This window comes from Polyodon spathula, chromosome 22, assembly GCF_017654505.1.
Source record: "Polyodon spathula isolate WHYD16114869_AA chromosome 22, ASM1765450v1, whole genome shotgun sequence".
Lineage (NCBI taxonomy): Eukaryota > Metazoa > Chordata > Actinopteri > Acipenseriformes > Polyodontidae > Polyodon > Polyodon spathula.
The window spans coordinates 25,981,807-25,994,491 of record NC_054555.1 but is presented as its reverse complement, the minus strand read 5'-3'; the positions used below and the strand labels follow the sequence as shown (position 1 = coordinate 25,994,491).

At 42.9% G+C, this 12,685-nt stretch overlaps 1 protein-coding gene across 12 annotated transcripts in view; it reads right to left on the bottom strand.

Annotated features, from left to right (window-relative positions):
• The window catches only part of LOC121297334 (membrane-associated phosphatidylinositol transfer protein 2), a 28,509-nt gene extending 16,562 nt beyond the window's left edge, over positions 1 to 11,947 (bottom strand). For 4 of the 12 annotated variants that reach the window (XM_041223592.1, XM_041223593.1, XM_041223597.1 and 1 more), the window contains exons 1-9: positions 10,769 to 11,946; positions 9,387 to 9,620; positions 8,093 to 8,422; positions 5,751 to 5,846; positions 4,967 to 5,071; positions 3,603 to 3,658; positions 2,945 to 3,016; positions 1,307 to 1,551; positions 964 to 1,153 (exon numbers count right to left, since the gene is read on the bottom strand). In XM_041223592.1, the coding sequence (XP_041079526.1) occupies positions 964 to 1,153; positions 1,307 to 1,551; positions 2,945 to 3,016; positions 3,603 to 3,658; positions 4,967 to 5,071; positions 5,751 to 5,846; positions 8,093 to 8,422; positions 9,387 to 9,620; positions 10,769 to 10,982 (1,542 nt within the window). In that variant the 5' untranslated portion in view covers positions 10,983 to 11,946. Of the gene's footprint in view, positions 1 to 963; positions 1,154 to 1,306; positions 1,552 to 2,944; positions 3,017 to 3,602; positions 3,659 to 4,966; positions 5,072 to 5,750; positions 5,847 to 8,092; positions 8,423 to 9,386; positions 9,621 to 10,768 lie in introns of all 12 variants that reach the window. The other 8 variants (XM_041223599.1, XM_041223602.1, XM_041223604.1 and 5 more) reach the window with 4 other exon arrangements.
• Positions 11,948 to 12,685: the final 738 nt, after the last annotated feature.

The window sequence follows — 12,685 nt, the reverse complement described above, 5'->3', positions numbered from 1 at the left end:
AACTGACTTTAATACCAACGTGAATACGCAAAGAACATTTCTTCTAGGTTAGAGTTACACGAAAGCTTTCTCCGTTTCGTCCTTGCAGGACGACTGTAGAAAACAAGCAAATGAAACGGCAGCCGCTGCTAAGAAGTGGAAATGATGCTGCTGTCAGGGGTTAGTTTGAAATCTTTAAGACTACCTGAGAGCTTTGAAATCTATAATATTAGATTCTTAGTGACAGATATTTTTTGGTCAAACCTTCTGCACATACATTCCCCCTTCAAAACAGGTATTGAAATTAGTTATGGGATTTGTTTTGGTGGTTTAAATATTGCCAGGATGACAGCTGCTCTTTTAAAAAAAGGTTCTCTACTTTTTTGTTATATTGTGTGTGTGTGAAATTGACACAGTAAAAAGCACATTTGCTTACCACAGAGCATTTTCATACAGGAAGCATCAGGAGCTCTGGAGCAATTTGTCCTTGACACCAGTTTAAAGCATGAAACTTTTTATTGACACATGCAATAGATTATCAAGGGGAGTCGAGTCTCCCTGCTGATGCAATAAGAGATGATCTGTGGTAGACTGACTAGATTAACAAGGGGAGTTGAGTCTCAATGCAAGAAGAGGCGATCTGTGGTTTAGATTGACTAGATTGTTCGATGCCACCACTTATAAAAACATGTTTTTTGCACTGAATATGTCCCAGCAACTCAAGGTCTTTTATAAGTAACATCGGGCCAGAGAACATACTTTAGCCAGAAAATCCTTCTCATAATTAGCAGGGCAATGTTTTCAGCCTGGATTTCCAGGTGTCAATCACTCTCACAAAACAACGCCTTCGAAAGGGGATTCCAACCATTATCTGTAGCACAGGCAGAAGACGGCCCTGCCAGCGCTTGGCCTGTGGAGTAACAGATGGGACAGGGAGGGAAGTGGCTGGGCAGGGATGAGTCCTTATGGACGCCCTTCACTGACCTGGCCAGTGAAGCAGGCCCCTTCCGGTGATTTCAGGAAGTCGCTGTACACCTGGTTGGCTCTCAGGATCACCGTGGCCACGGCCTCCTGGTACTGTGGCGAGGAGGTGGCCAGCAGGGGCAGAGCGGCCAGGGGGATGTGGTCCTGGCTGTTGGACAAGCAGCCCTCGTCGTAGCTGTAAGGGCTCAGGCTGTGAGGACAGAGCAGAGCAGAGCAGTCAGAGACCACAGGGCAAGCGACTGCCGCAATAATTTACTTAAATTATAACTGTTTAAATATCCAATTAGTACAGGGTTGGTCTATTGGATCTCTTTCCCCATCTGTTCCAAATGGCTCGACTTACTTGGACATCAGAGAGAAGGCATCTGCGCAGATGGCAGGGCAGGGCACGAGGCGGATGGCGAGGTGGCCCAGGGCAGCGGGGTAGTGGACCCGCATAACCGTCTCGAAGGCCGAGGCGATGGTGTTCACATCCCCCTGCTTGCTGCTCTGCTCTCCGCCCCCAGTGTCCAGAATGTTGCCTCCGTGAAGAACCAGAACCAGAACGTGGATCTTGCACGGCTGCGAAGACTGCTGGGAGGAGCCATCCTACAATAACGAGCAGGACAGTGAAAAAGACGACCGCCAAGAGAGGTAAAAGTGAGCCTTGTGATAAGCTATACCAATAAACTGCATTGTCAAATATAACAAATTGCATTTCATAATCTGAGAAGCACGCAAGAGTGGCAATCCAATTGAGCAGGCAGGACTAGGGTCGTTAGAACACGAATGACATTCCAGAAAATATTCTGACAACTTTGGGTGACACTTAAGGACTTGCATTTAACGTTAGACCTTAATAGTTAAGTTTGTTTTGAGCCCCATAATGTTTTTGACTCTAACAAAACAACGATTCTGTTTAAAAAACAGCTTGGAAAGATGCAGTCGAGGTCTGCACATTGCAATGTTCGCGCTGCTAATGGAGTATTTACTGCTGTTAATGTGCTATTGAAAACGTAGCAGTGTTGAGCTGCATTAGCATTCAGGCTACATTCTGGCTCAGCAAAGATGTCAAATTTTACAACTGTACTAAGCACCTCTTACACAAATAACCCTGCTGCACTGCACCGCTGTTAACTTGTACCATCTGTGACTACGCAAAAACAGGGCCCGGCACTGGGATTAGCATTGTGCAGGTCCATCTTTAATTACAACCGTCCTGGGTCTCCTGTCTCTAAAGAAAGTACCAGAGGGGGCACTGTAGTGTAAAAATAATCCCCTTTGCACTGTGTGCTGTATATATGCCATCCTTCACAGGATAGTCAGAAACAGGCCACAGACTGATCTAATTGCTCAGGTCAGAGCCTGCTCAAATTCAAACTTGTCAGAAAGATGAACATTCTGGTATTTGGGGATTTAACCCATTCTAATTAGGACTAAAGCATTGTGCACTGGGTCAAATAAAACTTAAATACTTAACAGACTGCCTCATAACATCAGGTTTCTCATGCAATAGCAGCTTGAACTGGCTTGCATTTCAATTGCTGGACTCCTCGGGTTTATGCTGCAAATCGCATAAGCAGCTTTCTCAAATGAGCCCAGCAATCTTAAATAAATTTCCCATAGACATCATGTTAAAAAAAAAAAAAAAAAAAAAAGTTGTTCATTTTTCAAACGCAAGCAGCTGGTTGTTTTAAGGGTGACAACAACAATATCTACAACAATTTGAAAATCTGTTTCATTTGGAGCATCAATCATGGAGAGAGCACGCCGTTTCCCAGTCGATCTTACTGATTTTCTGCTTTATTCCATTGCAGTGTCAAGGACAACGCTAGTCTAACACAGCAAAACACTGTTAGAACACATTGCCCATTTACCCCTCACTAAAATCACTGGTTTGCCACCTGCAGTTTCAGACTATTAGTCTATGGGGGTTAGTGGTTGCACTGTCTAAGCAACACAATCTGCTAGTACAGCAGGCTACTCTTACTACTGTACTTACTGACGAGACTCCTGTCACTGTAACTGTTGGGATAGCAGAGCTACTTTTCGCACTGCTAACAGAGCTTTGCATCTGCACATGAGAGCACAGGGTAAGAAGGAGACTGAACAAAAAACACATTGACATCACCCAGCCCTTCCCCAAAGTGCTTCAAGCAATCCGCAGGACCTCAACGCACACCTGCATAGCACATGTACAGTGCATGGATATAACTAAAGGAGGTCTGTCGTTTCAGACTGTGTGTGTGCGCTGCAGGCTCATATACTAGCACACATAATGCAGCGGTGGAAATAAGACCCCCATTGCATAGCAGTTTGATCCATTCCTGTTTTTACTGTGAGTCTAACAAGACACACCTGAGCTTGATCCCTATGCAGTGTGGCTAATCAAGCTTACATTAAAACCTGGAATGGGTGAAACTGCTATACAACAGGAGTCTTGCTTCCATCCCTGCACTTAAACTAGAGTGCTGTAAACACTTATGAATAAACACATCTTAACATATTTCAGTTTCAGCATTCTGGTGTCACAAAGGACCCTAATTTAAACACGGGATACTTTAGTAGCATTTAAATGAACACTGCAAGCGATCTGTTTCTAGTTTGAATGGTTTAACCACCAGCTTCCCAATGATATTACATATATTGCAGATTCATACCTCAATAACGCTCAGTCTATCCACACTGGAAGCAGCTGAATCCTGAAACAGATTTCCTGGGAAAAAAACCAAAACCTAATAAGGGCTTCTGTGGGTTTGTATTTTAATGATCAATAATAAATAGGTTGATGGGTGGTTGCATCGATTACCAATAACCTTGTACTGCAGTCCTGAAGATTAGTGCTAATTGGGGTCTGTGAATCCAGACATCAAGGCGCTTGAACACAATGGCAGCAGTCTCGACTTGAATAGCAGTAGGATGGAACAGGACTTTGTTGTTTTCACCTGTGCTCATCACACACCTGTCTCTACTGCCTCCGATTCAGGATTGCTAAGGACTCATCTTCCCTGCCGGTGTGAGTGGCAGTGTGTGGGCGATCGTGTAAGGACATCGGGAAAGGACACGGCCTGTTCTGGGATGTGTTATTTTAAATATTTATAATTCTTAATTAACTTTTACATTGAAAATGTGGCAGCAGACTAAAAAAGAAGACATAGAATGAAAAATTAAATAAAAAGTCAAATTCTGATTAAATATGTGCCACACGGTTGATACTTTGTTCAACAAACCTATTTTCGTAGGGATTATTACACAATCATTATAATTGTGTTATATTATTAGTATTATTATATTAATAATAATAATAATAATAATAATAATAATAATAATAATAATAATAATAATAATAATAATAAGCAGTCCTAAAATCTGTGATACTGTTTAAAACGTTCAATTTCATATGTGTATTTTTATAATATGTATTCAAAAGATACATATCATTAAATAATTAAAAATATACACACATACACATACACACACAGAGTATATATTTAAGTTTAACCCTATTACATGATACAGGATTTACAGCAAGTGGTGTTTAAGACATGACACTCAGGACAAGACTTGTGCAAATTCAAAAGGGATGCAAAAAATAATGTAGCTTCTTAAACTTTACTGTGGTTTTCATTCAGCTAGTGCTGAACTAACTGAATACTCGATCATTCGGACTGCTCTCTCGACAGAAATCAGTGCCTCAGATGAGGCTCATTGGTGTTCGTCGGGCTAATTTACCATAATTCAAAGTGAAACAAGTGAAGAGGCAGCTGCCTGGGTTTGTGTGGATCGTCGTTCTCCACAGAGTCTAAGAAAAGCAGCGACCATCACAGATCCCAGCAGCTGCTTCTTCACTTGTTGCACTTTGCGGCAGCCAGATCAACACCAGTGACCCTCGACTGATTTCCGCAGGGAGCTCAATCTGAATGATCGATTCGCGCAGCACAATATCCAGCAGAAACTAAGCAAAAAAATGGACAGAGTGAAACATTACTTCACACACACAGAAACTCCAAGAGCTCATTCTTACCCAGCTCCTCATCAGCCTCCGCGCTCTCAATCTTATCTATGAGGTCATTCGAATTCCACTTCGTGATCTTCTCAGAAAAGATCTCCTCGCTGTCAGACAGGTCCTCTGAACAAGAAGAAAATAAGACAGTTCAGAGATGGAAATAAGACTCCCACTGCACAGCAGTTTGACCCAATCCTGGTTTTACGATGAGTTTAATAAGACACGTCTTGGCTTTTTACCTATACACTGGGGCTAATCAAGCATGTTGTAAAACACTGAATGGGTCAAACTGCTATGCAAGAGGAGTCTTATTTTCTCCGCTACATCCCCAGTCTGACAATGGGGTGAAACTAAACTATGTTCAATTATTGTGATCAGCTGCTATCCAAGCACAGCAAACAATGCTGGTAATATAAGTTGTTCAACAAAATATTGTGTAGCATTCTAAGTTTTAAAATAAATATGCACCTCAACCAAAATCACTTTAGTGATGCATGCTGGCTGTTCTCACAAAAGTTAATGTTTTTTGATTTTCAAATGTTGGAACATCCAGTAACACAAGCGCTAAACCATCTACTAGAAACACGACATGAAAAGAACATGTAAAACATTGGAGTTAGTTAATAAAGTCATGCACAAACAGAGTAGTCTGTGCATTCTAACACACACACACACACACACACGCGCCTGTGCCATCGTTCAGGATCACGGGAGAAGCTGTACAGTCAAATGATGCTCATTTAACAGCAGGAGTAGTGGAGCGTGCAAATTAATAATGCTGGAATCGATCGAGACAATTTACCAATGGCATCGAAGAATTCATCGTCCGAGCTGTCCTCCGAGTCTCTCGCAATGCTCTGCATCCTCCACTCTGATATGCTGTGACGAGAGGGGCTCCCTGAAAATGAACGGACCAATAACCCTGAGATTAGTCTCGTCCTGCTGCAGAGGCGCGGGCTCCTTGCGTCGTATCCTGCAGGGATTCCAAATGGGTTTGGGGAAGCTCTGTTTGAGCAGAGACTGGCTGCAAGCCTGGAGGGATTGGAGGACACAGCGTGAAGCTGAAAACGCAACACTTCCCTCGGTCTGAGCAGCGGAGAGCTGCAGAGCTGGAACAGGCTACTGCGGTTACTGTTGATCTTCATTCTATTAAAAGCCCATTTTCCAGTGAAATGAAAGCAAATGAAAAATGTTACAGTATGGTAATCATGTGCCGATGAAGAGTATTAATCTGATATCACAGAGCACAGGCAGAACTCAATTACTGTCACTCCTACACTGCAATCTGCTCCTACAGGACATTCCACTGGAAATCCTAATCATAACCTGAATTTCACTGTAACAAAACAACACATTGAACAAACACGCTTCAACCTGCACAGCCACTGCTGGGAATTTTTACTTTGTGATTTACTGCCGTATACAGATGAATGGGATTTGCAGGCTGCTTTTTATACAGCAGTCTTTAAAAGTTGTTAATAGGTTGGCAGGCAATAAAAAGCCAACATGGGTTGTTTGCAAACAGTGACAAGAAACTCCAGACGCAAACACGAAGACGTGACATGCACAAGCCACCTGTGATATTCTGCACCCTTACTTCTTATAACATGACATTCTACATATAGAACCAATTCAAACAATCAAAGCACTTTATGTGTAAAGAAATCTACTTTCTTAATATAATCTGACACCCCCCCCCCCCCCCCCCTTCCGACCTGGGCTAATTACAGCATCTAGTTTCAGCTCTCTCCACTCAACCATCCCCGTTCCTTTGGGAAAGGGTGGGATTGTGATTGGCATCACAATGGCTCATCTCCCAGCTGTGACGTCAGCAGCGCTCAGCTAATTGCTTCTATAAATACTGAGGGAACTACTGCGAGACACAGATTGTGACAGTAGTGCCACTTAGCATCGGGGAGGGGGGAGGAGTTATTTACAGGGAACAGGGTGCTGAGAAAAATTGTCAAAATGAAATCCTAGGAGTAGACACGGTCAAGCACCACACTGAGATATGAAAGCACCTGTAAATGTATTATTTCTACCGACCTCTTACTGGCTAAAGATACAGTGTTGGGTACAGAGGGTGAATGCATTAGTCTTTCACCTCTTGAGGGTTGAGTTCAAACCAGGCTAAGACAGGATATGGATCACAAACACAAACTGATACCTTGCTTACTTGCTCAAAATAAAAGACCTACCTAATATGTTGCCTCTTATCTAGTTTTATACTGTAATTTGCAAACTCATAACCAAGTATATAACAGCTTTCCTCAATAGTATGCTGTCTTTAGAATCATCACATACAATATTTTATTTGGGATAATATAAAATTATGAACTTGTTTGTTTCTTTTTGTAATAAACTTGGTCACAAAGATATCCTGGCCAGCGCGGGAAACTCTACAGGGGTAATATAAAAATATCCCTGGCTCAGTGCCAATGCCCATCTGTTCAAGAGGCTCAGACTTCTTCTGTGTCATCTTGAAAGTAGCAGGACAAGGTTATGTATCGCACAAACAACAAGCATTCTTTATTATAATGAATCTTCATTTTAATTCAGTGGGTGAGGGTGTAACTCACATGGTCTTATACTCCCTTCTCAGCCCCTCTGAATCCTTTAGTGGCTTCATTGTGTTCCCTTAGTTAGTGTACTGTGTACTGTAGCAAGGCTTTCCTTTAGCTACCAGGAACCCAGTCCTTGGTGCCTCCGCTCCCAGGCACTTTCCCTAAGCCCGCCTTTTTTTATTTTAATTTAAATGTTATTACTGTGCCCAAGTATTTTACCCACGATGTTCTCCCCGTTTTAGAATGCCCAATTCTTTTTTTCCCCTCACCGCAGCCCCACACATTCCTCACACAGTTCAGTGCAAGCGAAGGTTCGGTGGGTGTCCTCCAATCCCACGACCACTCCAGCTTTCTTTTCTACACCCAGGAACTCAAGAGCAGATGTCAGCAAGCTAACAGTGGAGGACAAATGCCATCCCTGCAGGTGTCCACCCAAGCCCACAGGGCACCAGGCTGGTAGGGTCCGCTGTAGCGTGATGAGGAGAAACAGTCCTTTTACCAGGTGAGCCACTCAGGGACCCCTTTCTCAAAACTCTGTAGAAAACCCGACGTACACAGGCCGGTGCCGGTCCCAACCTACCTCCTCTCTTGGAAGAGCGAGAAGACTTGGAGGACGTGGACCACTGCTTGGTGAGCTCGCCGCGGCTCTGCAGTGTGTCTCCCATGCTGCCGGAGACGTCCTCGGCCTCAGAGGCAGCGATGGCCTTTGACTCCTGGTCCTTGTCGGCCGGCGAGGTGCTCGCTCCGTTCTGCTCCGCCTCGTCGTTGCAGCTGAACTCGGCCATCTTCTGAGCCAGCATGAGCTGCGTCTCGTGCTCCAGCTGCCGGATGTCCGCGATGCTCAGCCCGTACCACTCGTCCTGCCAGCACCAGGCCTGTCTGTGCGCCCGCACCATCACCTTCCTCAGGGCTGGAGGAACAAAAGCATCATCTTTAAAGAGAGGGTTGTACCTTCACAGCAGGACTACGCTTACCAGGATGCGTTGGGGTGCAACTTGAAAAGCCTGAACTGTCCCAAGCTGTCCTAGTTTACATGGAGACATATGGTAACCATATTTAAAAAGACTCTCGAAAGCCTTTTAAAAACAAAGCTTGTATCTGAAGGACGCTGTATAAATGAATTTAATATGGTAAGTCTATCATTTTTTTTAATAAACTGATACTATTCCTAAATACATCTACACTTTAAATAATTGAATTGTATACACAGTGTAACAGATATCCTGATCCCAATGTTAACACAAGGATGAGTAAACAGTCATAATGCTTTTTATCTTGAGTCAACGCAAAATGAATTGATTTAAATTGCAACTGGCTGTGAACACAAAAATATGCATTTTAATGCAGTTTCATATCAGCAGTAAAATACTAATAACCCAAAGTAATAATTAACATCCAAAAAAAATAAATAAAATAACAGCCGTTAGAGGAAATAAACGATCCTAGCTGCTGCTCAGGGTCTTTTTCCACTGTTTGTTTAAATGTAATAATAAGTAGTGATTCATGTAAGCTGGTAAATTATTAAAAGGCTATCTACTCACCAATAAAACCTGAATGAGAATCAAGCTGCAGATACAGGGCATTCAATTAAACATTTATATAACTGTTATCTGGGTTTTTGTTTTTCCCCCTCCATAGACCTGGCGTGTAAAACTGCCTCCAACACAGAATGGTAAATGTAAAATCTGTGGAGGCTGGAGGAGGAGCATATACAGCGTCAATATTTATTAGGCTTAACTACACTGTGCTACGCTTTTACCGTGGTAAAGGCTTCCTGATAAATGAAATGTCCAGCTTTGCTAGTAACTATGCAACTTGGAGAGCAGCCACATGCACATACTGGTGTAGGGGCAGCGCCCTGCTATTGCACTGACCTACGTCGTGGATAAACCTCTCGATCTTGGACTGCATTCCCCAGTATCGGAACTCCACTTTGCACAGCTTGTAGGCGCACATGATGGGCATCTTGCCCGGGTTGTTCTTGATCTCCTCAATCCAGTCCTCCGTCAGGGGCCCCCTCTTGGTCTTCACTGATTTGTAGAGTTTGGGGTCCTCCTCTGCCATGTACTCGTGAGAGGGGATCAGATCCTTAACGATATCGATGGGATCTGTGCGGGGGGGGGGACCTTTTAATAGCTCAGCTTAGACTACAAAGCTTTTTGTGCTGAACTGTCCCTTCTAGAGCAGTTACTTAGTATGATCTTTTATCACAAACTCCTGTCAAAGCCCACTTGGATGATCTTTAAAGTATACAAGCATCTCCTGGCTAAATAATATGTGCATGTAAAATGTAGATTTTACCTTTTTTTTTTTCCTTTTAAAAACCAATGTTGAAAACCAATGATCTATATTGTTTGTACAGAACAGTGCATTCCAAAATATCAAGTGGGAGATTTTTTCTTTTCTTGTTTGCACGCTATTGAGAACTCTGAAATTCTAGCGGTAGTAATGCTGCGAGTGGTTTGGGAATAAGGGACTGAACTCCAAAAAGGAAAGAAGATGCTCTCGTTACTAATAACCACTAGATGTCTCCCTCAAAGCCTGTGCTGTTACCAATGCTTCTTGCAGGCAGGCTGGGGAGGTTATGCAACAGCGCTTCAGCGCTGCCATCCACTCTCCCTCTCCATCACTGTCCCGCTTTGAATCACACTTTGATCCGCGCTCCAGCAATCTCAATCTGTTTGTGATTCTTATCTGTTAAAAGTAAGGACTTGGCTCCTTTCAAAAGCCAAACACAGCATTTCCCACATTCTGAAGCGTATCGCAACCCCAAAAAAGGAAGCTTTTCAAAAACGCGTAACATTAAAAAAGCACACAGCAATGTCAGCGTGCTAATCACAGCCCCTGTTGTTCCCTGCTCTCAGCAAGCGTAGCTGCACAAAGAAGCAGGTCACTGGGAAACTCGAAACCACGCTGTATTTGAAACAGAGCCCTAATTAAAACAGCCAATCTGTCATGAATATAAGGGAGGGTGAGGCAAAAGCTTTGTGTATCTGTTGTGGACCGTGTAAAGGTCTGTTATCAATACGTACATTCAAATTGGGCTTGCATTTAAAAATGTCATTATGGTGTAACAGTTTACTCTACTCCAGTCTCTGTATGTTCAAACACAAGCTCCTTCCACACAAATTGCTTACAAGAGACGTGCCTTGATGAGCTGAACGGCCTTTTCTCATTCCTAAAGTTTTCTTATAATCTTTTAAAATGCTCCCTGTTAGAAATGTAAGTGAAAGATTCCAGGCGGAGGATACTGTACCTAGAGTCCTCTGTCTCCTGTCTGACGGTGACATGTTAAACACATCGATCTCGTCTCCTGTGTCAGGCTTGTAATAGGTTTCAATGTCAATTGAGAACTTCTCCACGAACGGGCAGGTGTATCTGTAAAAACACAAACAAACAAACACATCCTGCTTCACGGTGTCGTGATGGGTTAGCCGTGGAATTGCAGGTAAAAGATGAGCGTCACCCATGGGTGGGGTCGTGGGGTTTTACCACAGGTATGTTTGTTTTTAGAAACTGTGGACAAGCTTTACTAAAAACGTGCTTTTCAAAAAAAAAAAAAAAAAGAAGAAGAAGAAGTTGTTACAATTTCAGAATTAGCAATGAACTAAGAGCCTACATCTTTCAGGCTAGTTTTGTAAAAAGCTCACTGCATTCAAAATGGTAAAAACTGCATGAAGCTAAATCTTTGTATAGTGCAAGGGTGTCTAAGTTGGCTCTTGTTCCAACCGTCCTCTACACTGTTTAACTGAATCAATTACGCCTTCACCCAGAACCTGAAGTAGTTATTTATATCATTTTACCTGTCCAACCTGGAGTGGAATGGCCCCTGATTTAGCGCATCTCTCCCATACATCTATTTTCCCCGCTGCAGACTCTGTAAAGGCCTATAAATTCTTTGGTTGAAAATAAATCTCCCCAAATCTCTGCTCTGTTCTGGAAGGTGCACAGTCAAGTGCTGAAAACAATTACCTCAGTGAGGGGCCCTTTCACTTATCCCTCAAGACGCGCTTGAATTCAGCGGTGCAGTGTGAAGTGTGGAGGCAGAGCTGCTCCCTGTCAGGGCTGCCTGAGCCTGTAATTTAGTGGGTAAATCTGGAAACCAGTCCCCCTCACTGATGACTTTGAGACGAATGGGCCTAATTTAGGAAGGGCTTGAGGGTGCCAAAACTTGTAGATTAATTCTTGCAAAGTTCCCCTGCATAATAAATGATCTTTTTTTTAGTACAGATGATGTCCTCCACCAGTTATGAATCTATTTTAATATATGAAAAATGTCCACGCTATAACCTATACATTCAGCGATAAAAGTCACATCAGAGGGCAATGATACAGTATAACTTCACCAAGATCAAATTGAAGGCAGTTTCTGGTCTAAAGACTGTTTCTCAGGAACCACTGTTTGTTTTTTTGCAGTTTTTTTTTTTAAATGTATTTTTTTAATTTAACACCTATTATTAAAATAGCGACAAACAAAATGCAACAACGGAATAAAATGGACCTCCCGTCTGTGCAATGCTCTCAGTGTAAAAACAAAAAAAAACACAGAATCTGTTATGCTAATCTATTATTTTAATCTGTTATTTTAGAGCTAAGCAACACAACTGGAGGCTCGCGGCTGTACTGACACAGCCCGCTGCTCAGGGGGGTTACAGGGATTTGGCTGTGCCTCACAGCTATCCGAGACGACAGTGGTCTCAGCAGAACCACATGCAATCCTTTGTGCGGTTACTCACTGCATGTTCATTTGGGGGATTCATTTCAAAGCTACTGTTTTGGCTTCCTTCACAGTTACCCTTGGAACACTGCTCCTGTCTGACACAGAGAGCTCTTATCAGGTATTTACTGTATGGGTTTCAATAAACATGCCAAGTTACTTTCTGTTTCCTGGTAAGCCTCCACCGTGTTTATTATGTAGCTGTACCGTCCTTCTGGGGGCGGGTAGCCATTTACCTGAACTATTACTGACGAATGTAACATCTTTCCAGATATTGTGTTAAAAAAAAAAAAAAAAAAACCATCACCCTGGACTTCTCACTTTTATAACGTGTTAAAATGCGGGCTCCGAATTCCCCCACACACATCGGCATGACTCACCACAGCTCGACCACGGCCTCATTTCTATATTGCGATTATCTTTTTAGTTTCAGTCTTTTTCTTATGGAACAGAGTG